The sequence below is a fragment of the Mastigoproctus giganteus genome, chromosome 14 (genome assembly GCF_048544385.1).
Source record: "Mastigoproctus giganteus isolate SK-2022 chromosome 14, ASM4854438v1, whole genome shotgun sequence".
NCBI classification, from domain to species: Eukaryota; Metazoa; Arthropoda; class Arachnida; order Uropygi; family Thelyphonidae; genus Mastigoproctus; species Mastigoproctus giganteus.
Genome location: NC_143588.1, coordinates 60,964,370 through 60,990,664, shown reverse-complemented (window position 1 = coordinate 60,990,664; position 26,295 = coordinate 60,964,370). Strand labels below are relative to the sequence as shown.

At 36.7% G+C, this 26,295-nt stretch overlaps 1 protein-coding gene across 1 annotated transcript in view; it reads right to left on the bottom strand.

Moving 5' to 3' along the window:
• The window catches only part of LOC150075161 (glutamyl aminopeptidase-like), a 262,165-nt gene that overhangs the window by 139,397 nt on the left and 96,473 nt on the right, over window positions 1-26,295 (bottom strand). The window contains exons 7-9 of the mRNA XM_090388277.1: window positions 13,561-13,695; window positions 13,309-13,440; window positions 7,863-8,124 (exon numbers count right to left, since the gene is read on the bottom strand). Coding sequence (XP_090244403.1) covers window positions 7,863-8,124; window positions 13,309-13,440; window positions 13,561-13,695 — 529 coding nt within the window. The remainder of the gene's footprint in view (window positions 1-7,862; window positions 8,125-13,308; window positions 13,441-13,560; window positions 13,696-26,295) is intronic.

The window sequence follows — 26,295 nt, the reverse complement described above, 5'->3', positions numbered from 1 at the left end:
AATGGCATGAAAGGCTAATTCTGACGCTGCTGAACGAGAAGCACGAACTGAGGCTTCGTGTTGATTTACACGGATATTAAGAGAAAACCGGGTCGAACCTTGGTAAGACGAGTCGCAATCACCGCAAGAAATGTTGTATACTAGATCATTAATTTGTGTTGCGAACGCGGAAAGAACCGAGCGATTGTTCAGTATAGTGTGTAACTTCCGTATGGGCCTCGCTATAATTTTAAATTCGGTATCTTTAAAGAATCTGTTAAGCTGTTTGTGCCACTGTTCAACATATGGGACAGAAATAAAGTATTTTTTGATATTACTATTGTTGATTGGTGTAGTATTTTGTATCCTATCCTTAGCTTGTACCCTAATTCGATTTATTGTGTTAATGGGATAACCCCTGTTTAAGAATCTGCTAGTTAATATTTGTATTTCTGAGTCCAAAGCAGAACCCGTCGTTGAATATTTATAGGCATTTAGAAATTGATTAAAGATAATCGATCTTTTGTAGGTGAACGGGTGGTAGCTATTATAATGTAGAAGCATACCGGTGTTTGTGGGTTTTCGATAGATGCTAAATTGTATTTTGTTCGAGTCCCGGGTAAGCGTGAAATTTAGAAAGTTTAATGACTTTGTATCCGTATCTTCCCTTTCCAATGTAAATTTGAGTCTAGAATGAATATTATTAAACGAATGTAAAATGTCTTGGATAGTACCACTATCGGTAATGGCTAGAACATCGTCTAAATACCTCCCATAGTATGTGATACGGGGACGAAAAGGTGTCAAATGTATCTGTTCAATCGTTGAGAGATAGATCTCTGACATTAAGCCACTCAGGCTCAAACCCATTGGTAATCCAAAAATTTGTTTGTACACCTTGTCTCGAAAGGTGATGTAGTTAGCCTCAACTAACAGTTTAATTAAGTGAAAAATTTCCTTAATAGGCAGCTTCGTATAATTAATCGGTGTCGAGTTTTTATTTAACATATCCCAAATAATATCTAATGTGTATTCAACGTTTACATTCGTATATAATGAGGTAACATCTAATGAGAATAAATTGTCATTGTCGCCGAGTCTACAGTCTTTAAGATTATTAAATAATGTATCGTAATTCTTAATCCCAAATTGTATAACCTGTCTAAAAGGTTTTATAATGTTATATACATGTGTGGCTAAGGCTGAAAATGCCGAGTTCCTGTAGGAAACAATAGGTCGAATAGGAAATCCAGGCTTGTGTAATTTTACCTGACCGAAAAGTGCAGGAATATTGTATGTTCTGGACTTCAATTCCTTCAACTGAACCATGGTAATGTAGTCGTTTTTTCGATATGTGGTTAACGTTTTATTGTATTGATTTACCAAATTGGTAAACAGTGCCGGGTCTACTTCACGATAAGTGGAGGTATCAGACACAACTGAATCTAACTTATTAATATAATCATGTTTATCTAGTATTACCACTGTATCTCCTTTACTTTACTTTTTACTTTTTACTTTTTACTTTATCGCGAAGCTTCCTAACATGGGAAAGGTATTTTTGTTTATCCGAATATCGAGATTTTAAGGCAAGCTTAACAATATTACGTGATGTCGCCAGTGTTAGTTGTTTTATGCCTGCAATTTTTTGATTTACGACTACATTACCATGGTTCAGTTGAAGGAATTGAAGTCCAGAACATACAATATTCCTGCACTTTTCGGTCAGGTAAAATTACACAAGCCTGGATTTCCTATTCGACCTATTGTTTCCTACAGGAACTCGGCATTTTCAGCCTTAGCCACACATGTATATAACATTATAAAACCTTTTAGACAGGTTATACAATTTGGGATTAAGAATTACGATACATTATTTAATAATCTTAAAGACTGTAGACTCGGCGACAATGACAATTTATTCTCATTAGATGTTACCTCATTATATACGAATGTAAACGTTGAATACACATTAGATATTATTTGGGATATGTTAAATAAAAACTCGACACCGATTAATTATACGAAGCTGCCTATTAAGGAAATTTTTCACTTAATTAAACTGTTAGTTGAGGCTAACTACATCACCTTTCGAGACAAGGTGTACAAACAAATTTTTGGATTACCAATGGGTTTGAGCCTGAGTGGCTTAATGTCAGAGATCTATCTCTCAACGATTGAACAGATACATTTGACACCTTTTCGTCCCCGTATCACATACTATGGGAGGTATTTAGACGATGTTCTAGCCATTACCGATAGTGGTACTATCCAAGACATTTTACATTCGTTTAATAATATTCATTCTAGACTCAAATTTACATTGGAAAGGGAAGATACGGATACAAAGTCATTAAACTTTCTAAATTTCACGCTTACCCGGGACTCGAACAAAATACAATTTAGCATCTATCGAAAACCCACAAACACCGGTATGCTTCTACATTATAATAGCTACCACCCGTTCACCTACAAAAGATCGATTATCTTTAATCAATTTCTAAATGCCTATAAATATTCAACGACGGGTTCTGCTTTGGACTCAGAAATACAAATATTAACTAGCAGATTCTTAAACAGGGGTTATCCCATTAACACAATAAATCGAATTAGGGTACAAGCTAAGGATAGGATACAAAATACTACACCAATCAACAATAGTAATATCAAAAAATACTTTATTTCTGTCCCATATGTTGAACAGTGGCACAAACAGCTTAACAGATTCTTTAAAGATACCGAATTTAAAATTATAGCGAGGCCCATACGGAAGTTACACACTATACTGAACAATCGCTCGGTTCTTTCCGCGTTCGCAACACAAATTAATGATCTAGTATACAACATTTCTTGCGGTGATTGCGACTCGTCTTACCAAGGTTCGACCCGGTTTTCTCTTAATATCCGTGTAAATCAACACGAAGCCTCAGTTCGTGCTTCTCGTTCAGCAGCGTCAGAATTAGCCTTTCATGCCATTAACGAAAAACATACTTTTTTATTTAACGAGGCCAAAATACTTAATGTTCAACGTAATTATACGCGACTATTAATTGCAGAAACCGTTGAAATTAAATTACACGAGAATTCTGTTAATGTTCGGCGGCCATATTTGATCTCCGATGCGTGGACCTTTACGCGCATGCGCGAAGACATATAATCACTATTTAAGTTGCAGTTTAGCCTGATTCGGTAATTTTCGTTCCTGTGATCACGACAGCCGGTCGAAAAGCATAGTCACCTTCAGGAAGGAAAATCGTTTTGAATATTTTCGTTAGATTCTTTTAATTGCGTTAATTTGAATTTTAATTGTTTTTGTATTGTGTTAAATTGATTATTTATATTTTTCTTTAATTATTTATATTTTACTTTTATGTACCGGTAAGTTGCGATTTTTTGCGTTTTTTCCGTTTTAATTTCTGGAGGGTATCATACGGAAGTGTTCCACGTACGATATTGAGGTAAACTCCTCTTATTTATTTACTAATATTATTATCAACGTAGAACATATTGAGTATTACATCTCTGATTCATACTATGTAAACTCTAGAAGGAAAGGGATGAATCAGATTGGTTCACTGGATATTGATGGTTCACCAGTTGAGGATTCTGCTCAGGTGGCTAACAAACTAAAGAAGTATTTTGCATCTACATTCACACATGAGGAGTTATTCAGGAAGGGGAATGGCAGAGGCAAAGTAAACTCTGGCAGTGAGCTAGATGATTTTGTAATAATTGACAGGAAAGTGGAGAAGAAATTGCTGAGAATAAACATAAAAAAGGCACCCGGGGTGGATGGGATCTATCCAGTTATATTAAAGGAGGCAGCAAAGGAAGTAAGCAAACCCTTAGCCATAATTATGAGAGCTTCTTTGGACTCAGCGGAGGTATCCATAGACTGGAGATGTGCAAATGTGACCCCAATTCACAAAGGAGAATCAAAGGCTGACATAAGTAATCATAGACCTGTGAGTTTAACTTCTGTGCCAGGAAAATCAATGGAGGCACTGGTTAAAGAAGCACTGCAGGATCATCTAGACAAGACTTCAGTTATAGCTCGGACACAGCATGGTTTTGTTAATGGAAGATCTTGCCTGACCAACTTGATTGAATACTATGATGCAATCACAAAAGAACTGGATGCAGGAATAACTTCGATATTATATATTTGGATCTTAGAAAGGCTTTTGATACTGTTGCACATGGAAGACTGCTGCACAAATTGGAGCAGTGTGGCATTGGAGGCAAATTGCTGCTTTAGATAAAGGGATGGTTGAGGGGGAGAAGACAGAGTGGTAATCAATGGACACTGCTCATCGCGGAGTCCCTCAGGGTTCAGTGTTGGGTCCATTATTGTTTTCTGTATTTATAAATGATATTGATGATGGTATATCAAGCTTAATGTCCAAGTTTGCAAACGATACAAAGGTTGGCAGGGTTGTTAAGGACACTACTGACGCTATGCTGCTGCAACAGGACCTGGCAAGGTTGAACAGATGGGCTGAGAGGTGGCAAATGAAGTTTAACATTGACAAATGTAAAGTACTATATATGGGAAACAGTAACCACAGAGCAATGTATCAACTCTGTGGTACTACACTGACAGTGGTAGAGAATGAAAAGGACCTGGGGATAATTGTGCAGCCAGATATGAAGTTCTCTGAGCAGTGCAGATGGGCTGCAGGAGTAGCTCATGGTGTCTTGTCAATGACATACAGGAATTTTTCTAGCAGGGCTAAGGAGGTGATTATTCCCTTGTATAAGGCAATGGTCAGGCCACACGTTGAGTACTGTATATAGGTCTGGAGGCCTCATTTCAAGAAGGATGTAGAGCTGCTGGAAGAAGTACAGAGAAGGGCAACAAGATTAGTGAATGGAACAAAGGGTTGCTCTTAAGAGACTACGAGACTAGGCACCGGCGAGGTGATCTGATAGAGGTGTATAAAGCTTTGAATGGTTTGAGCATGCTCAATGCCGATGGGATTCTTCCTCTTGCTCAGAATAATCACCTTCTCAGGTGATTATTCTGAGCAAGGGCATAAATTCAAATTGAGGAAAGACAGATGTAGGATAGATGTGTGGAAATTGGTCTTTAGCCAGCGGTTAGTTGGTTGATGGAACAGACTTTCATCCCTTGTTTTGGAAGTTGATAGCCTAAATAAATTTAAGGCTCAGCTGGACAGGTATTTCGAATGACCGGAGCGGTGAAATGGTAGTTTTTTTTGCCTGATGCTGCATAAGCTTGCTTTCTTGCATCATATGCCTCTACTAATGCTAATGATACACTACTTCCAGTTATCACTATAAGATGGCATGGGTGTATCCATGTGCATAGCTGCTGACCTTTGACTTTCAAAACAGCAGGAGATTTTTTTTAAATCCAGACATTGGACTTAAAATTTAATTTCACTGACAATATATGCATACACTTATAGTATTGTTTACAGTATAATAAGCTTTCAATAGTATGAATCACAGCTATAATGCTCAATACTTTCTACGTTGATATCAATATTTGTAAAATAATAAGTTTACCTCAATATGATACGTAGAACACTACGTATCATATTGAGTATTCTACGTATCATAATGAGGTAAACTTCTCTTATTCCTTTACAAATAAGCTTTCTAATATTAGTACACCTAGGATTTTTCTGTCTATGGATTTCTGCTTGGATTGTCTGTTAAACACCAAATGATTATCATTACTTCAAGGATGACAATGTTGAATACTTTGTCCTTTTCAGGACTGTTGAGTCAAAGTATTGTTTCCAAGGGTTAATCAGAACGGAAGATCTAAACTGAGCTTTTTTTTTTTTTTTTAACCTGGCCAAATACTCAACACTGTTATAAGGAATTGCTAAAATGCCACACGTGGCTTGAGATAATGTTATATTTCAAGTTTAATTCTACATTTGTCTAAGTCTTTCATAATAGCTTCTGGTAGGTTCTCATATCGAAACTGACACTGCAAAATATCTGTTGCTTAATCTATTTCTTTGTCTTCAACAATAATGAAAAGTATTGGAAACCTGTCCACTAAAATACTGAACTTGAAAATGATGCACCACCAATTGATAAAATTTGTGCAACTTTGGTATTTAAAAGAAAATTATTTTTCATTGGATTGATGCCAAACAAAAAAACATATGAGGGGTGTTTCATAATTTCATGGCCTGAGTATGAAAAGATAATGGTACAGTGTTAAAAAGTTCTGTATTTAATGGATAACGCTTCATATTGTAACCTACCAAATTTTGTACAGTTTCAATACCGTTTTTTTTTTTTTTTTTGTTTTGTTTTTTTTTATTACAGGACCTCAGTCAAAAAAAAAGTTGTGTTTATGAGGAAATAGGGACAAAATTACTCATTGTGCAGTCATCTAATATTTGAGGAACAAGAGACTAATGCCAAAAGCAATTCATGAGGATATAGTTACAATCATATCCTCATGAATAGGAAGGGGTATCCACCTCCTTCCTATTCCATGATTAAGAAGTAGGTAGCAGAATTTTAACAAGGGAGGGAGAGCCTGGAAGATGAGACATGCTGTGGAAGACCTACAACATCCAATCACTTCCAAAGTTGTTGACAGTTTGCATGATCTTGTGATGATTGATCAACAAGTGACAGTTTAGTGCATTGTCAGCATCTTCAACATCTCATTTGAACATGTGTATCACATAACAGAGAATCTCACAAAAAAAAAAGGTGTCAGCATGATGGGTCCCAAAGAAGTTGACAGCAGATCAAAAATGCACAAAGTTTGTCATGTCAAGTAAACATTTTCTTTGTTTTCAAGCAGATCCAACAAATTTCCTTGCAAGGTTTGTGAACAATGGAGACTGTGGGTCCATCACTTTCAGCCAAAGACAAAGGAGCAGTCCAAACAGTAGAAACACAACTCTTCTCCTCCTCCAAAGAAAGTCAAATTAATTCCTTCTGCTAGCAAGGTGTGGCATCAGTTTGTTGAGATGCTGACGGAGTGTTTCTAATGCATTTGTCTAATGGATTACCTTCAGAAAGGTAATCCCCATTAGGAAAATTCAGCATAGGAGTCTTGTTCCAAACAATGCACCTGCTCATAACTCTGTCATTGCCATAAATGCAGATTTGAAATCTTGGACCATCCAGCATATTCACCAGATATAGTACCATCAGACTTTCACCTATTTCCTAATTTTAAAAAAATACCTGATTGGCATCCATTTTCCCACCAAAAGTGACATCACTGCTGTGGATGCATTTCTGGAGGTCCAAAAGAAAACTTTCTTTACAGTAGGAATAAACACATAAGCTTGCTACTGTGTTGATTCATACTACTACTACATTGCAGCATCAGTGACAAAAGTGTACTGACTCCAAAGGGGGCTATGCTGAAGAGTAACACGTTACCATACTCGCCAAACAAAATCTTCATAGATAGGCCACAAACTTTTCAAATGCCCCTTGTATGAAAAATTTTTCTCAAAAGAGTTGTTGGCACTTCTTATACCACATTAAATTCTCATTCATTTTTTCAATAAATTGAAAAAAAAAATAACAACAGAGGCATTGTTAACCTTGCTCACAAAGCAAGAATAAACAGGGAACACAAAGTCACACACAAAGCAGCATTAAATAAACTTTCTAGTAATAAACAACCACTTTACCACACTTGCACATAAGTAGCATACTTGAGAAGTAGCAAAGGTTAATAGTCATTTAAAAGCAAAAAATGTTTCGATACCTATGAGGTGTTAATGAGACCTGCAAAAAATGCTTATAGGACAAAAACACAAGACAGGATTACTTGATTCAGGGCATGAAACCACTCACAGAATGATAAGCCAAACTAATTATTCAAAAGTAAAGTAATTATGATTAAAAAATTAGAGGAAACTTGCCATTTGACATGTTAAGCCATAAGTTCCAATGTTTATCAGAAGTATCCGTAATGTATGTAACAGGAACAAACCACTTATATCCATATGGAGAAAGATCCTTAGTCTCTGCTTCATCACCTTCGGGTGGTGCCAAAAGAAATCTCTGCTGGCTAACGAATACTTTTCTTCCTTGCCGCTTAACTTTAATCAAGGGATAACCTTTCTGCTGGATCCAAGTATTCATGATTTCTGACACATTCAAATGTGATGAATTCATTGCTACCTAATTTTAAAAATGCTAATATTAATTTTAAGTTATAATATATATGTATAAAAATACTGATGATTTCTTCAAATACATTAAAAGCCTGGTTAATCAATATGAAAATAAAATATTTAATTTTATGTTTTCCCTCACCATTAAATGGACAAAATCAAGGTGCATTAAATGGATTATAAAGTACAGTTAAGTCACCTATGGCTGACCTGACTGCACTTATGTCTTGTGAAGGCAACTACTATCCTTCTTGACACTCTCCAAATTGTTTAGAGTAGAACATGCTCTCGCTAATCATCTCAAACACTACTTTTCAATAAGCCTACAAATTTCTTTAACATAAACAACTTTTTTTTAATATATAAACAATCTTTTTCCCAGTATTTGTTTAAGAATGAAACAAACCTTTTTCTCTGAAACAATTTCAAATACAAAACATTGTATATCATTAAACCTACTCTTTTGTATACAAAAACAGCCACAAATATCTTTGTGGCTGTTCTATTCATTACGAATTTTTTCAATTATTTAATTATAATATTCAGCTGCTGGCTTCCAACTACTTGCATTATTCTTGCTTGTAATTCTGGATTTCCTTATTTGATGAACTAGACCTAGTCATTTTTTATGTAAATTCCATTGAGTTCTTAAAGGCAATTTACATATTAAACACTGATAATGTCAGAACATGGTCTTTTGGACATCACAGTATATCACATAATGAGAAAATTTAAGCACAACAATCGGTTGAAGGTTTAGTTTTTTGTGCTGTTCTAGCTCGACAGTGGTATAATCTGGAAGCTGTGGGCTCTGCTTTTAGATTGCACAACTGTTGAAGAACATGCAATAAATAATTTTACTAGCAGATGCCTAATAAAATGAACAGATATTTTGCACCGATCTAAGCAGTAAGAAATTGGTGAAATTACAGAAGATAGTTTATTAGGAATAACTTTAGCCAAAAAGGAAGTAGGGTCCATGAAGTTGGGTGAAATTCTTCATGATTCTGAAGGAGGCAAGGACAGAATGATTGTTGTTATTATGGGGGTTTAATGCTGCTTTGGCTAGAATAAGCCTGACAGACTGATTAACAGCCAATATGATTAATTATAAGGGTATCATTGGACTCAGCAGAGATTCCTCTGAAATGGAGAGGTGCCAAGGTATCACCAATACATAAAGGTAGTTATAAGAGCAAAGCAGGTTTAACTTCATACCAGTCAATCTGACTTCAGTGGTATGCAAAGTCATGGAGGCAGTGATCAAGAAAGTAATACAGAGGGACATAGATAGATCAGATATTCTGAGGAAAATGCAGCATGGTTTCATAAAGGGAAATCTTGTTTAACTAAACTGATTAGCTATTTTGACAGATTCAATTTATTAGAAAAGTATTTTTTGACTTGCTCTCACATGAGGAAATTGCTACACAAGTCAGAATTTGGTGAAATCAAGAGATAGATGTGTCACAGGATGGCTGCAGGAGGAGGTAGAAGGTTTGGATAAATAGTTACTCTTTAGATTGGGCTAGGGTTAACAGTGAGGTCCCTTCAAGGATTGGTGTAAGCCCAATGATGAAGGGATATGGGTCTGATGTCAAAATTTGCAGATATCCGGATCAGGAGGTTTGACAACCAGTTCCAAGCAGTGTTCCTTCAGGATGACTTGGACAGGCTGCAAAGGTGATCAGAAAAGTGACAGCTGTGTTTAATGCAGCAGCAGTGATGCCCACAGTTGTACCACAAACAGTTGTGCAGAGGTCCTGACAGGCCCAATCTTTTTTTTTTTTTTTTTCAAGGTTTTTATTTTAAATTTCAGCTTGCATTATATCAATGTGTGACCTTTTCCTAACAAACTGAAATACTTATTAAAAGTAATAATTATTTATTTTTAATTATTTAAATATAAAACTTTTTTACACTTGTTTTTTTTTTTCAAAAAATTTAAAGTGGTATTAATTCTTGGTTAAAAAAATGCTATTAAGAAACATGAAACTTAGTCACTTCACTTTCAAGTTCATAGAACCACTGTTAGTGGTTCTATGAACTTGAAAGAACCACTAACAGTAATATGTGCACATGCAAAACTCTAATGCATGTGCACATATTACTGTTTTGCCAATTGCACGTAACTGTGTATAAACAGCACAGTTTCTTGCACCATATGCCTCTACTAATGCTAAATATTTAACATAGATGGGTTGAATATTTTGCATGTACATTCATACACGAGGAGTTATTCAATGAGGGGAGTGCCAGAAGTTTATCAAACTCTAACAGGGAGCGCTAAGTGATTTTGTAATAACTGAGACCAAAGTGGAGCAGAAATCGTTGAAGTTAAACATAAAAAAGGCACATAGGGTAAACAAGATCTATCCAGTTGTATTAAAGGAGGCAGCAAAGGAAGAAAGCAAACCCTTAGCCATAATTATGAGAGCTTTCTTGGACTCAGGGGAGGTTCCCATGGACTGGAGGTGTGCAAATGATTCACCAATTCACGAAGAGGGCTCAAAAGGTGACACAAGTAACTATAGACCTGTTAGTTTAACTTGTGTTCTGGTGAAAATAATGGAATCACTGGTTAAAGAAGCACTGCAGGATCAACTAAACAAGAATGCAGTAATAGTTAAGACACAACATGGGTTTGTTAAAGGGAGGTCTTGTCTGAACAATTTGATTGGATACTATGATGTGGTCAGAAAGGAACTGAATGCTGAAAATAATTTTGATATATACTTGGATTTCAGGAAAGCTTTTGATACTGTTGCACATGGAAGACTGATGTACAAATTATAGAGTCACGGCTACAATATAAGTTGGGTAAGTTTTAAGGGATAATTTGGGTAAGTTGCTACAATGAATAAAGGGACGGTTGAGTGGGAGACAAAACAGTGTGGTAATCAATGGACATTGCTCTTTGTGGAGAAATGTTATTAATGGAGTTCCCCAGGGTTCAGTGTTGGGCCCATTGTTGTTTTATATATTTATCAATGATATTGAGGAAGGTATATCAGGTTTAATGTCCAAGTTTGGAGATGATATAGAGTTTGGCAGGGTTGTTAACGACAGTAAAGACAGTATGCTACTCCAACTGAATCTAGATAAGTTGAGCAAATGGGCTGAGAAGTGGCAACTAAAGTTTAACATTGACAAATGCAAAGTACTGCATATGAGTAGCAATAACTGAAGAGAAACATCCCAACTGTGTGGCACTACATTCAGGGAAATGGAAAGTGAAAAAGACCTTGGGGTAATTGTGCAGTCAAATATGAAGTTTGCTGAGCAGTGGGCTGACAGGTCAGGTCATCAAGATTGGTGAGGGGAACAAAGGGGTGCTCTTACCAAGAAAGGCTTAGGTTCTGCAAATTGCAGTGCCCAGAGAGTAGGCATCTGCAAGGTGATCTGATTCAGGTGGATAAGACCTTGAATGGGTTAAGAAATGGGTTGAATGCTGATGGGATTCTTCCTCTTGCTCATATTTAGAACCTGAGGGGGCACAGTTTCAAATTGAGGAAAACCAGTTGTAGAATAGATGTGCTGAAATTTTCCTTTAGCCAGCAGGTAGTTGATTGGTGGAACAGACTTTCATCTTTTGTTTTGGAAGTTGATAGCCTAAATAAATTTAAGGCTAAGCTGGACAGGCATTTGAAATGGATGGAGGAATAAAATGGGAGGGTTTTTTTTTTTTTTTTTTGGCTGATGCTGCATAAGCTTGCTTATGCAGCATCAACTTGCTTTCTTGCATCGTATGCCTCTACTAATGCTAACACATATCACTTTCAAACCTATTCAAGTAAAACTTTGTGTATCTTCAGCAAGCTAGATACAGGAAGATTAGCTGCTAATCTTAAACTGGTAATTGATGTGTGAAACATTTTTAGGTGATCTGCAAAGCCCCTCAATGTCATTGCATTAATGCTGAAAAATGCAGGGTCATACACATATAGAAATAGCAACATAAAAATGGCATACACTTTGAGAGGTTTAATTAAAAATGTTGGAGGAAGAAAGGAATTTGAGGGTTTGATACAGGCAGATATGAAGTTCTCAATATAGTGCAGACAGGTGGTAAGAAGGACTCCAGTGTACTGTCAATAATTTATTGACTATTTGCTCGTAGCGAAGGGAGGTTATGATACTACCATATAAGGTAACTGTTAGACCACACTTAGAAAACTGTGTCCAAGTATGGAAACCCCATCTAAAAAAATAATATAAGCATCTTGAAAAGTTCCAAAGATGGGCAACATGCTTGAAAAGTTCAGCAAAAGGATGGCCATAAAAAGAAAGACAATGTACAGGCCACAAAACTTAGTAACTGGGTAACATAATGAAAATGATATTGATGTCTCTAATGCTCTGAGAGAGTATAGTAAAATGAATGAAGGGAGAAGAGGTTTAGACTGGACTGCAGAAAGTTTTCTTTTAGCCAGTAAGTTACTGATTACTGGAACAAGTTGCCTCCACGAAAAGTTGAGGCTGACAGCTTGGAGTGATTCAGAGGTCAGGTGAATAAGTACCTTCATGAAGAAAAAGTCAAATAGATAGTTTACTTTTATTTTATTTTTGACTGTTGCAGAAAAAAGCCTGGCATTTTCTTGTACCATACGGAATACATAAAAACCATTTATATTATATTTCAAGACTTACAAAGAATATACACATATACTTGTATACTTTTATATCTTATTTTTTACTCTTTTTTTTTTTTTTTTTTTTTTTCAAGCTATACGAATTTATTTGATAATTCATGCTTGTTTAAATTATGCGAATCACTGCACAAAAAACTGGAAAACAACAAGATTAATTTGGGACTTGTTAACTCTGTTGGCCATATATACGTGGCTATCCTGGAGCAAAATGAATTTTATTATTTATAATTTATGACTTGTTTTTTAATAGATAACTGGTGATTTATTCTAGTCAAGTATCCCCAAGATTTATGTGCACATAGTAATGGGTATAATTGAATGATTTCCATAATCAAATAATTGAATGATTTCCATAATCAAATAATTGAATGATTTCCATAATCGAATAATTGGATGATATAATTTGATTATATATCATTCAAATGATATAATTGAATGATGTTATTCAAATGATATCGTTCAAATGATATCACCTCTCGATTATGCCCATCATTGTGTGCGCAAGCAAGGAATGAATTGTATAAAAATTAATTTTTTACCTGTGTAAATACATTCCAGAAATCTTCAGTTTTTGCATTCTGATAGCGATACTTGTTTAAGTACATAGTTAATCCAAGACGAAGTGTCTTGAGACCAAGAAAATCTTCTAGCATGTAGAGAATTGCTGCACCCTGTTAAGATAAAAATCAATACATTTATAAATAAAGAATTTGCAGTGCTTTAATAGTGTAAGTAATAAGTAATATACTATGATGGAAAGAGGAGCACTTGGGACTTCATTTACACATTACCTTTTTATAAGAGATTGCATCAAAAATTGCCTCAATTTCAACTGGATCTTCTACATCTGTCATTATTGGATGTGAACTTTCAAGACCATCCAGAGATAAAGCATCCTGAGTTGTGCTTAGAATAAACTGGTCCATCTGCAACAATTTTCAATATTATAAATAAGATGTTATGCAAGTCAAATGATCACTTAAATATTAATTTATCCATATTAAACAAAATTAATTTTAGAATATACCATAATGAGATCATGAAGTAATGTTAATTTTATAATAAACATACCTTTACTGGTATGTTTATTATAAAATACCTTCAATATAGTCCCATTATGAAACTACTGACTTTAACTAATGTGTTATAACATGAAAAGATTTTTGGAACTCTTGTTCTGAAATATACTTTATAGTCTTTCTCAATCATCAAGGAATAAGAATAGTCAGTGGGCTAAATCAAGTGAATAAGGTAGAGAAATCTTTTCTGTCAAAAGTCACGGTGTATAACAGAAAATACACCAGGAGTTGGTGCAATATCATGGCAGACAATTCATTCAGCTGCTGCAAGAGCTTTTACATTGAGCAGATTGCTTTCACCCATTTCAGAATTTCTAACGAGCCAGATTAACTGTATAACCATCAGGTATGGCTTCTGAATGAATAATATTCATAAATATAAAAAAAAAAAAAAAAAAAAAAATATGGCATTATTTTAGATTTTTACAGGATGCTATCTTGACTCTTGGGGCTTCAGGAGTTTTCTTATGAAGATACTAATATTATGGTCAACTAAGCACAAAATAAAATTTTGTTTTATTGGTTTATTATTTTTCTTAATGTATGGGGCATATCAGGACATCACATCCCAGGGTGATCAGGATATTTGGCTGGGATAGCAATCGAAATAGAACTACTTTCTGGAGTTCACAAGTGCTGATGTCCCTTGAAAAGATAACGTGGCTTTGGTTCTCTTCTTTTCTATTGCTAATCTTATTTTTATGTTTATTTTATTTATTTTTGTTTTGCTGATTAGGTGGTTAGGATTATAGGAGCAGAACAGTACCTTGCCTATAATGCTATTAATAGCACTGATTAATTTGCTGTATTTATTCTGTGGTTCAAGAACCACAGATTAATGAAATTAATATGAGGGGCCCATCAAGCTCTCAGCTGCCCAGCTCAACGGCAGAGCTCACTTCTGTGCATCAGGCAACACAGAGGCAATCTCCAAGGCAGAATGCACTGGTCCCAAAGGAACTAGTTATTGTTGGTGATTATTATCAGGGAGACGGGGAATATACTATGCACGAAGGGTAGGTGGAACAGGACCAGGGTTTGTCTGCCAGGGGCAAAAGTTAATGATATTGTAGAGCAGATATCATCTTTTAAGGTATTACTGGTGATACTGTTATACACATTGGAACTAATGACTTTAAGAGTAAGAGATCTGCAGATTTACTCAACAAGTACAGGTCAATTTTGAAAAAAAGTCACGAGTTAGAGTTGAATGTGAAAGTGTCTGCAATTCTGCTCAGACACGATAGGAGGGAGTACATGATGAGAGACTTGTCGACCAATTTGGTCCTGGAGAGATTGTGCAAGGCCCAAGGAGTAGAATTTTTTTTCAGCCTGGTCTGTGCTTGTTGACAGGAGAGACTGCTTCTACAGGGATGGGATACACTTAAATAGAAAGGGTGCAAGAATATTTGCTCATGTTATCGAGGTGTTAGGTGGGTCGGAAAACTGCTAGCTTGATTGATACACAGACTAAAAAGTTAACAGTGGCCGCAGGCAGAGGCAAAAGTGATTCTTGCACTGCTTCTATTAGAATGAGCAGCAGCCTGGAAAGCAAGGTAATGGAGATTTCCAGGACTGCTGGGAGTCATAGTGGAACAAGTAAATACATTGGCTGTGTTAGGATAATTAAGAGTAGAAAAACATGTGCATGTATACTTTCATGTACACCAATGCTAGCAGTATAGTTAATAAATTTGATGAGCTTGAAGTGCTAGTCAAGACATCAAAGGCAGATATTGTTCAGATATCAGAGACGTGAGGTCACACAGATATAAGCAGTGCAGAATTGGAATTTGGGGAGTACAATGTGTACAGGAAGGAGAGACAGGACAGGAAGGGGTTATGCTGTTAGTTAAAAAACACAAAATCTAAGGAAGTCCACCAACATCCAGTTGATGTTGGTGGACAATGCAGTATTGAGTCTGTTTGTGTCAAATAAGCACTGGGAAAGGAAAAATGAGAGTAGGTGAGTGTTATAGGCCTAAAGAATCTGAGAGTATAATGAGCAATTGTGCAGAATAATAGATGGGCCAGTAAACCAGAATGTCTTATAACGAGGGATTTTAACTTTCCAGATATTGACTGGAATTTGTGGTTGGTCACTCGCACACTAGCAAGGCTTTTGTGGATTTATTGGATGACTGTTTTCTACAGCAACATGTTCGAGAAGCAACCAGAGGGAGTAATACTCTTGATCTGATTATCAACAGTGATTATTCATGCATTAAGAATTTGCAGATAAAGGAACCACTGGCTGACAGTGATCATAAAGTACTGATGTGGGAATTACTTAAAGATATCACTGTTGAAAAAAAGCCGTGAATTAGGGCTGATATTGAAAGTGTCTGCAATTCTTGCCAGACACGATAGGAGGGAGTATATGATGAGAGCCTTGTCGATCAAGTCAGCCTTGGAAAGATTGTGCAAGGCTCAAGGGGTAGAATTTCTTCCAGCCTGGTCTGTACTTGTTAACAGGAGAGACTGCTTCTACAGGGATGGGATACACTGAAATAGAAAGGGTGCAAGAATGTTTGCTGATGCTATCGAGGCAGTGTTAGGTGGGTCGGAAACTGCCAGCTTGGGGGGGGATACAGGGACTAATAGATTAACAGTAGCCACTGGCAGAGGTGAAAGTGATTCTTGCACTGCTTCTATTGGAATGAGCAGCAGCCTGGAAAACATGATGCAGTGTATTTCAGAGCCTGCTGGGAGTCATTGCAGTATAAGTAAACACATGGGTTGTGTTAGGGTAGCTAAGAATAGGAACAGGTGCATGTATACTTGCATGTACACCAATGTTAGGAGTTTGGTAAATAAATTTAATGAATTTAAGGTATTGCTCAGAACATCAAAGGCAGATATTGTTGGGATATCAGAGACGTGGTATCATACAGATATAAGGAATGCAGAACTGGAATTTGGGGAGTACAATGTGTACAGGAGGATAGACAGGATAGGAAGGAAGGAGAGGTTATGCTATTAGTTAAGAAACACATAAAATCCAAGGAAATGAAGCCAGTTGACATCACTGGACAGTGCAGTGTCTAGTCAGTTTGGTGTAACATAAGCATTGTGAGATCAAAATTGAAAGTAGGAGCGTGTTAATGGCCTAATGACTCTGATGAGTATAATAAGAAACTGTACAGGGAAATAAAATAAATAAATTTTCTGTTTATACTCCGGGACGACCAAACAGTCAGAGGAGTTAACAAGATAGACAGAATACAAGAAACAGCACCGTATTCAGCAGTCACGGGCTTGAACCCCGGTCACTCAAGGCACGTGTACTTATGCACCCGTGCGCCTGACCACTAGGCTACGGCCAGTAAATCACAGAGTCTTATAATGGGGGATTTTAATTTCCCAGATATTGACTGGAATTTGTGGGATGGTCATTCACACACTAGCAAGGCTTTTGTGGATTTATTAAATGATTGTTTTCTTCATCAGCATGTTTGGGATTGGGAGGCAACTAGGGGAGTAATACTCTTGATCTGATTATCAGTAGTGATTCTTCATTCATTAAGAACCTACAAATAAAGGAACCACTAGGTGGTAGTGATCACAGTGTGCTGAAGTGGGATTTACTCAAAGAGGTAACTACCATGAGGGGTAAAGGGAAGGGTTTTTGCTTTCGTAAAGGCGACTACAGTGGTCTCAGACAGTATTTAAATTCTATACGGTGGGACCAACTGATGATGTTACCAACAGCAAATTCAAAATGGGAAGCATTCAAAGAATTTATCTTGGAAGCTACTAGGCTTTACATATCAACTAAGAAATATTGTTCAAGGTTTAGGCCTAAATGGATGTCAGATGAACTGAGACATATGGCAGAGAAGAAAAATGCATGGGATACATATAAATTAATGGGTGACATGGAAGCCTATGATAGATATAAGCTAGTCTGTAACTAAGTCACAGAGGAGATTAGGCAGGCAAAGGCTTATTATGAGAAATCTTCGGCAAAGGATGCAAAGGAAAAACAGCAAAGAGTTCTTTACTTATGTAAACTCTAGGAGGAAGGGGATGAATCAAATTGGTCCACTTGATATCGATGGTTTAACTGTTGATGATCCTGCTCAGGTGGCTAACAAACAATGAGTATTTTGCATCTACATTCACCCATGAGGAGTTATTCAGGGAGGTGAATGCCAGAGGTGAGTTCAACTCTGCCAGTGAGCTAGATGATTTTGTAATAACTGAGAGGAAAGTGGAGGAGAAATTGTTGAAGATAAACATAAAAAAGGCACCCAGGGTGGATGTGATCTATCCAGTTATATTAAACTAGGCAACAAAGGATGTAAGCAAACCCTTAGCCATAATTATGAGGCTTCTTTGGACTCAGGGGAGGTACCCATGCACTTGAGATGTGCAAATGTGACCCCAATTCACAAAGGAGGATCAAAGGGCGACACAAGTAATTATAGACCTGTTAGTTTAACTTCTGTTCCAGGAAAATTAATGAAGGCACTGGTTAAAGAAGCACTACAAGATCATCAAGACAAGACTTCGGTTAAGCTCGGACACAGCAAGGTTTTGTTAAGAGAAAGTCTTGCCTGATCAATTTGATTGGATACTATGATGTGGTCACAAAGGAACTGGATGCAGGGAATAACTTTAATATTATATATTTGCATCTTAGAAAGGCTTCTGATAATGTTGCACATAGAAGACTGCTGCCTAAATTGGAGCAGTGTGGCATTGGAGGGAAATTGCTGCTATGGATAAAGGGATGGTTGAGTGGGAGAAGACAGAGTGGTAATCAATGGACACTGCTCATCGTGGACTAATGTTATTAGTGGAGTCCCTCAGGGTTCAGTGTTGGGTCCCTTGTTCTTTTCTGTATTTATGAATGATATTGATGATGGTATATCAAGCTTAATGTCCAAGTTTGCAGATGATACAAAGGTTGGCAGGGTTGTTAAGGATACTAATGACAGTACACTGCTGCAACAGGATCTAGAAAAGTTGATCAGATGGGCTGAGAGGTGGCAAATTAACTTTTACATTGACAAATATAGAGTACTACATATGGGAAGCAGTAACCCCAGAGTGACGTATCAACTCTGTGGTACCGCAGTGGTAGAGAATGAAAAGGACCTGGGGTAATTGTGCATGCAGATATGAAGTTTTCTGAGCAGTGCAAATGGTCTGCAAGAGTAGCTCATGGTGTCTTGTCAATGATATACAGGAATTTTTCTAGCAGGGATAAGGAGGTGATTATTCCCTTGTATAAGGCAATGGTCAGGCCACACCTTGAGTACTGTATACAGGTCTGGAGGCCTCATTTCAAGAAGGATGTAGAGCTGCTGGAATGAGTACAGAGAAGGGCAACAAGATTAGTGAATGGAACAAAGGGGTGCTCTTATGAAGAAAGGCTTAAGTTTTGCAAATTACAGTGTCTGGAGACTAGGCACCGGCGATGTGATCTGATAGAGGTGTATAAAGCCTTGAATGGTTTGAGCATACTCAATGCTGATGGGATACTTCCTCTGGCTCAGAATAATCACCTAAGAGGGCATAAATTCAAATTGAGGAAAGACAGATGTAGGATAGATGTGCAGAAATTAGCCTTTAGCCAGCGTGTAGTTGGTTGGTGGAAGTTGATAGCCTAAATAAATTTAAAGCTGAGCTGGACAGATATTTGGAATGAACGGAGGGGTGAAATGGGAGAAGTTTTTTTTTTGGCTGATGCTGCATAAGCTTGCTTTCTTGCATCATATGCCTCTACTAATGCTAATGTAACTACCATCAAGGCTGAAGGGAAGGGCTTCTGCTTTCATAAAGGTGACTACGGGGATCTCAGACAGTTTTTAAATTCTGTACATTGGGATCAACTGATGTTACCAATGCTGATTTCTAAATGGGAAGCCTTCAGGGACTTAATTTTGGAGGCTACTAGGCTTTTCATTCCAACTAAGAAATACTGTTCAAGGTATAGGCCTAAATGGATGTCAGATGAATTAATGAGGCTTGTGGCAGAGAATAAAAATGTATGGGATGCATATAACGTATCAGGTGACACAGAAGCTTATGGCAGATGAGAAATCTTTGGCAAAGGATGCAAAGAAAAACAGCACAGAATTCTTTACTTATGTAAACTCTAGAAGGAAAGGGATGAATCAGATTGGATCACTTAACATAAATGGGTTGACTATTTTTGATCATGCTCAGGTAGATAATGAACTGAATAAGTATTTTGCATCTTCATTCACACATGAGGAGTTATTCAATGAGAGGAGTGCCAGAAGTTTATCAAACCCTAACAGGGAGCTAAGTGATTTTGTAATAACTGAGAGCAAAGTGTAGGAGAAATTGTTGAAATTAAACATAAAAAAGGCTTACCTGGGGTGGATGGGATCTATCCAGATCTATCCAGTTATAGGAGGCAGCAAAGGAAGTAAGCAAACACTGAGACATAATTATGAGAGCTTCCTTGGACTCAGAGGAGGCTCCCATGGACTGGAGGTGTGCAAATGTATCACCAATTTGACAATTGCAAATGTATCACCAATTCACAAAGTAACTATAGACCTGTTAGTTTAACTTGTGTTTCGGGGAAAATAATGGAACCACTGGTTAGAGAAGCATTGCAGAATCATCAAGACAAGACTGCAGTAATTGTTAAGACACAGCATGGGTTTGTTAAACGGAGGTCTTGTCTGACAAATCTGATTGGATACTATGATGTGGTCACAAAGGAATTGAATGCTAAAAATAATTTTGATATCATATACTTGGATTTCAGGAAAGCTTTTGATACTGTTGCACATGGAAGTTTGCTGCACAAATTGGAGAGGTATGGCATTAAGGGTAAGTTGCTACAATGGATAAAGGGATGGTTGAATGGTAGATGACAGAGTGGTAATCAATGGCCACTGCTCTTCAGGGACAAATGTTATTAGTGGAGTCTTCCAGGGTTCGGTGTTGGGCCCATTGTTGTTTTATATATTTATCAATGATATTGATGAAGGTATATCAAGTTTAATGTCCAAGTTTGCAGATGATACAAAGGTTGGCAGGGTTGTTAACGACAGTAAAGACAGTATGCTACTGCAACTGGATCTAGATAAGTTGGGCAAATGGGCTGAGAAGTGGAAACTGAAGTTTAACATTGACAAATGCAAAGTAATGCATATGGGTAGCAATAACCAAAGAGAAACGTACCAACTGTGTGGTACTACACTCAGGGAAGTGGAAAGTGAAAAAGACCTGGGGGTAATTGTGCAGTCAAATATGAAGTTCCCTGAGCAGAATTTTGCTAGCAGGGACAGAGAGGTGATTATCCCGTTATACAAGGCAATGGTCAGGCCACAACAAGAGTACTGTGTACAGGTCTGGAGGCCTCATTTTAGGAAGGATGTAGAGTTGCTAGAACGAGTACAAAGAAGGGCAATAAGATTGGCGAGGGGGAACAAAGGGGTGCTCTTACCAAGAAAGGCTTAAACTCTGCAAATTGCAGCACCTGGAGAGTAGGCACCTGCGAGGTGATCTGATTGAAGTGTATAAGGCCTTGAATGGGTTGAGCAAGCTGAATGCTGATGGGATTCTTCCTCTTGCTCAGATTAAGGACCTAAGGGGGCACATTAAAGGTTTTAATCTTAAATGGTATATATGGTATTCCTACCATCTTAACACAACTGACTTAAACACTTGTAACTTGCTCCCAGAACTTCGTTCAGGGTTCTACTAGAGAAGGGAATCGCAATCCTGAACTGCCCGAACACTACCTTTGTCACTCTTCCTCATGCATCTATTTACTATCCTTATACCCTATTTTGACTTCCTTCTTGAGCGAAATTAGGATTTTGAAAGCAATCAAGATGTTACTTTCCTACTATATTTACTGTTTTCACCTTACACTAAGTTCAGCATCTATATCACGCTACTTTTATAGTCAATTCTCTGTGCTTTCCTGGGATGCATGTTACACCCGTTTAATTCGTTCTCATCCAATCATAATCCTACTTTTTATTCTTTCCACTTTCCAACAAGAGGTTGCTTCCCCTCCACATATCAGCTACCTTAAGAGTGGTAAGCTTCGCTTTCTTATTCTCCTACGTTGTGTGTTGGCTTATGTCTCACGGTACACATTCCAGCATCGGCATGGCACGTTAGTAAGTACCACTTTGGCCCACTGATTTATTTTAACTTCATTTTATTCATTCTTTCTTCAAAACTTAATCATTTTCATTTCATTTCCTTCTTGCTCCGTAAAGTATTTTTTATGCTGGTTATATTATTACTTTTTATCTCTACCTCTGTAGGGTCATCCATGAGATATACGTCAGCTATTATACACTTTCCTCACTTTTGTTAATTTCTTAAATCTCTATAATTTACTGTTCTGAGTATATCTCGTGTTTGAAACAGAGGCCTTACACTTTCCTTAATTTTGGCAGTTGACTCCTGAAGAAAATGCCAAAATCATCATAATTGCAACACTAAGTACTTTCACTAAACTTATTTTGCTATATTTTCTTTACAGGTACTGCATTTTTACTATGTTTTCAACAGATGGCTCCTTAGACTATACATTACCCATACTCAAAGTTTATATCACACACACACACACACACACACACACACACACACACACACACACACACACACACACACACACACACACACACACACACACACACCATATATATATATATATAAATAAAAATAATAAAATCAGATACACCAAAGCGTGCAAGCAGCAGCAAAAGATGAAAATGTACACGTATATAATATTTTTAATATATATAAATATAATGAAATAACTGTAAGTGACACAGAAAGCCCAAAGCTGAAAGGAAAAGAATAGAAATAAGTAATGAAAAAGTGACCTGCAATATAAAAATAAAATTAACGATCATTAATGATCGGATAAGGGTGAATAAATTTGGCTATAGATCATAAAAGGGAACAAAGCAAATATGCAAATAAATCTGATATCAGCTATATAAAATAAAATAAAAGTTGATAAGTACCATCAGGAGACTACACCTAATCATGCATCAAAGGACTGCGTTTCTATACTTCTCCATAACCATGGAATAGAAAATTTTTAAAACTAAATAAATAGGATCAAACTAAGAAAGCAGTAAAACTATCACAAAGTATGGACAAGGTAGTCCCAATGCAGCAATTATAAAGAAAATCAAGTAAAATAAAAATAAAAGCATTAGTAGTAGCTGAGAAAATCACACAAGGCAAAGATCCAGAGATGAAAATTAATACCTAAAAAGTAAAAAAGAAAGGCCTGGAAATGAAAGGGAAAATGCACATGGTCGAGATGAAAGAAAAGAATAAATAGAGACCTCTATAGTCAAAAAACAGTAGGTAAATAGATATATTTAGAAGAATGACAGAATGTGTAACTAATAGAATGATCCGAAAATATGAAACAGAAGTGGCTGCATTTTAAGTCAGCATCACATAAAACAGCATATAGTTAAAACTTAAAATGATATAAGAAATAATAAGAGTGAGTTAAAACAGGAAAGGGGCAGAGAAAAAATAAAGAGATAAATCGGATATGACAAATACACCAAAGTGCACAAAGCAGCAGCAAAGGATGCAGATGTACACAAAGATATTATAATAAATATAAGTATAATAATGGATGTGCCAGTAGTAGTAATAGTAGTGGTATGTGATGCAAGAAAGCAAGTGTATGCAGCATCTGCCAAAAAATAAAAAAATTCCAAAACAATTCCCTCTAAATGTTTGTCCAGTATGTCCTTAAATTTATTAACAAAGGCACATGTTGCAAGAAAGCAAGCTTATATAGCATCAGCCAAAAAAAACCCCTTATTTCACCCGTCCACTCTCCAAATGTTTGTCAAGTTCTGCCTTGAATCTATTTAAGCTATCGACTTCTATAACGACAGATGGAAGTTTGTCATGAACCATTGTAAATTTTTATTGGAAATTTTCATCAACAAACGGTTGTAGGATAGATCTGCAGACTTCCGCACATCTATCCTACAACCATCTTTCCTCAATTTGAATTTATGCTCTCTCAGGCTATTATTCTGAGCAAGAGGAAGAATCCCATCAGCATTGAGCATGCTCAATGCTGATGGGATTCAAGACTTTATACACCTCAATCAGTTCACCTCGCAGGTGCCTAGTCTCCAGACACTGTAATCTGCAAAACTTAAGCCTTTCTTCGTAAGAGCAACCCTTATTGGTTGCTCTTCGTAAGAGCAACCCTTTTCAACTGAAACAGCAAAACTTAAAACTTAACATGCAGCATAAGTGTGTAAATAGTGTAAATAATTTTTATGTTTGTGGTGAAGTGACATTTGCATCAGAGAAGTATGCCATTACTTCAATAATAAAAAAAACAGCATACAACTGTTATTTTGGCTGCAAAGTTGGGGACAAGACAAAAGCTGGGCACCACATATTTGTTGCAATACTTGTGCTTCAAATCTCCGCAGCTGGTTAAATCACAAAGGCTGCTCAATGCCTTTTGCATGTCTATGATATGGAGAAAGCCTTCAGATCATATAAATGGACTTATTTTTTTTTATTTGAAACACCTCTTCAGCAGGGAATTTCCAAGAAGAAAAAGTGGACCTTAAGCTAACCAAATAAACCATCTGCTATTCAACCAGTACCCACGGAGAAGGTCTTCCCGTTCGTGAGCCACCAGCTGAATACGTTTTAGAATCTGATGAAGAGTCAGGTGATGCCAAGATAAATCGCCTGTACCCTCCACATCAACAGATCCTAATTTTATTTCCAATTTCCACTATGTAGAGACACAAAATTATGCAAAATGAATTAAATGACCTTTATCGGTGATCTCAATTTACCAAAAAAAAAAAAAAAAAAAAAAAAAAAAAGGCAGAACTTTTAAGACGAGACCGCAACAGCACAGTCCACTTAAGCTAATGTTAAAATGTCTGTATACTGGTAATCACCAAAAGGATTTAACCGAGTTTTGTAAAATGGAAAATAATCTTCTTGCCTGCAATGACATCAATAGTTTAATGGGCTCAATTTAATGGGACCACAACCCTCAAGACTGGAGCTCTTTATAGATTCTTCTAAATGGAGTTTAAAAGCAGTGCTACTACATAATTGTGGTGTAATTCCATCAATTCCAATAGGCCATGCAGTTTATATAAAAGAATCATATGATAACATGAAACTTCTTATTGAATCCGTCAACTACAATGAGTACTAATGGCAGATTTGCAGTTACTTAAAAGTTATTGCCATTTTGTTAGGAATGCAGCAAAGAAACAAAATTTTGCTGTTTTATTTGTTAATGAGACAGTAGAACACGGTCTTCTCATTACACAAGTAAAGAATGCCCTTCCTCCGTAGCCAGGTGAGAAGAAGCAGCAGTGTGTAGCCCACGCTTCTTGATTAGACCGGGTTCGAGCCCATCACCACCAAATACGGAGGATGCGGAAAGGTCGGGGAATGACCACCGCATATCCCAGAGCAATATGGCCTTAGTTGCTAATGTTCCTAAAAACCATACAACAAACAAATGGCCTTCAAGGCAACTGAAGGCCATTGTTTGTTAATTTACCCCTTCCAGGGATAAAAAAAATGTCCATTACAGTCCACTAGCCGAGCTAAGCAAAATCCTGTTACCTCCCCCTACACATAAAATTGGGACAAACAATCTGTTGAGGTCATGATTTCAAATACCTCAAGGAAAAATTTCCAAGACTTAGTGAGACTAAAATAAAGGAAGGCATGTTCACTGGCCTACAGATACAGGACCTTTTCAAGGATGAACACTTTGACCAGATCCTACATGGTGATGAGAAAGGGCCTGGGATGTTTCCAAACTTGTAGCAACAAACTTTCTGGGAAACAATAAAGCAGATAACTATAAAAACTTGTGAAAAACCTTTTGTCATCATACCATAAATTAGACTGCAACAAGTCATTAAAAATACACTTTCTTCACTCCCAATTGGATTTTTTCCTGGATAACTATGTCACATTAAACGATAAGCATGGTGAGAGATTCCATCATGACATCTCGGTGATGGAGAAGCAATACCAAGGTAAATGGAACTCTGCAATGCTAGCTGACTATTGCTGGACTGTGACAAGAGATGCCCCAGATGTGGGGTACATATGACAGGAGAAGAAAAAGTGTAAAATGTGAATCAAGTCATTTTACATATTTTGCTGATCAATGTGATTTTTTTTTTTTTTTTTTTTTTTTTTTTTAATAACTAAAAACGTATCAATTCTTATTATGTTAAACTGTTTTCTAATTGATTTTATAATATAAGGTTTTTCATTTATAACGTTCTTTATTTATCCTATTTTACACCTACATAGCATATTTTGTAGAATACAAGACATATCAGGTATTTTCAAAACTTGAGCAAAGGAAATTTTTTTTAATTTATATTTTCTCACCTCCGCACATGTAAAACAATACAGAAAAAAATACTTTCATCAAAGAAACAA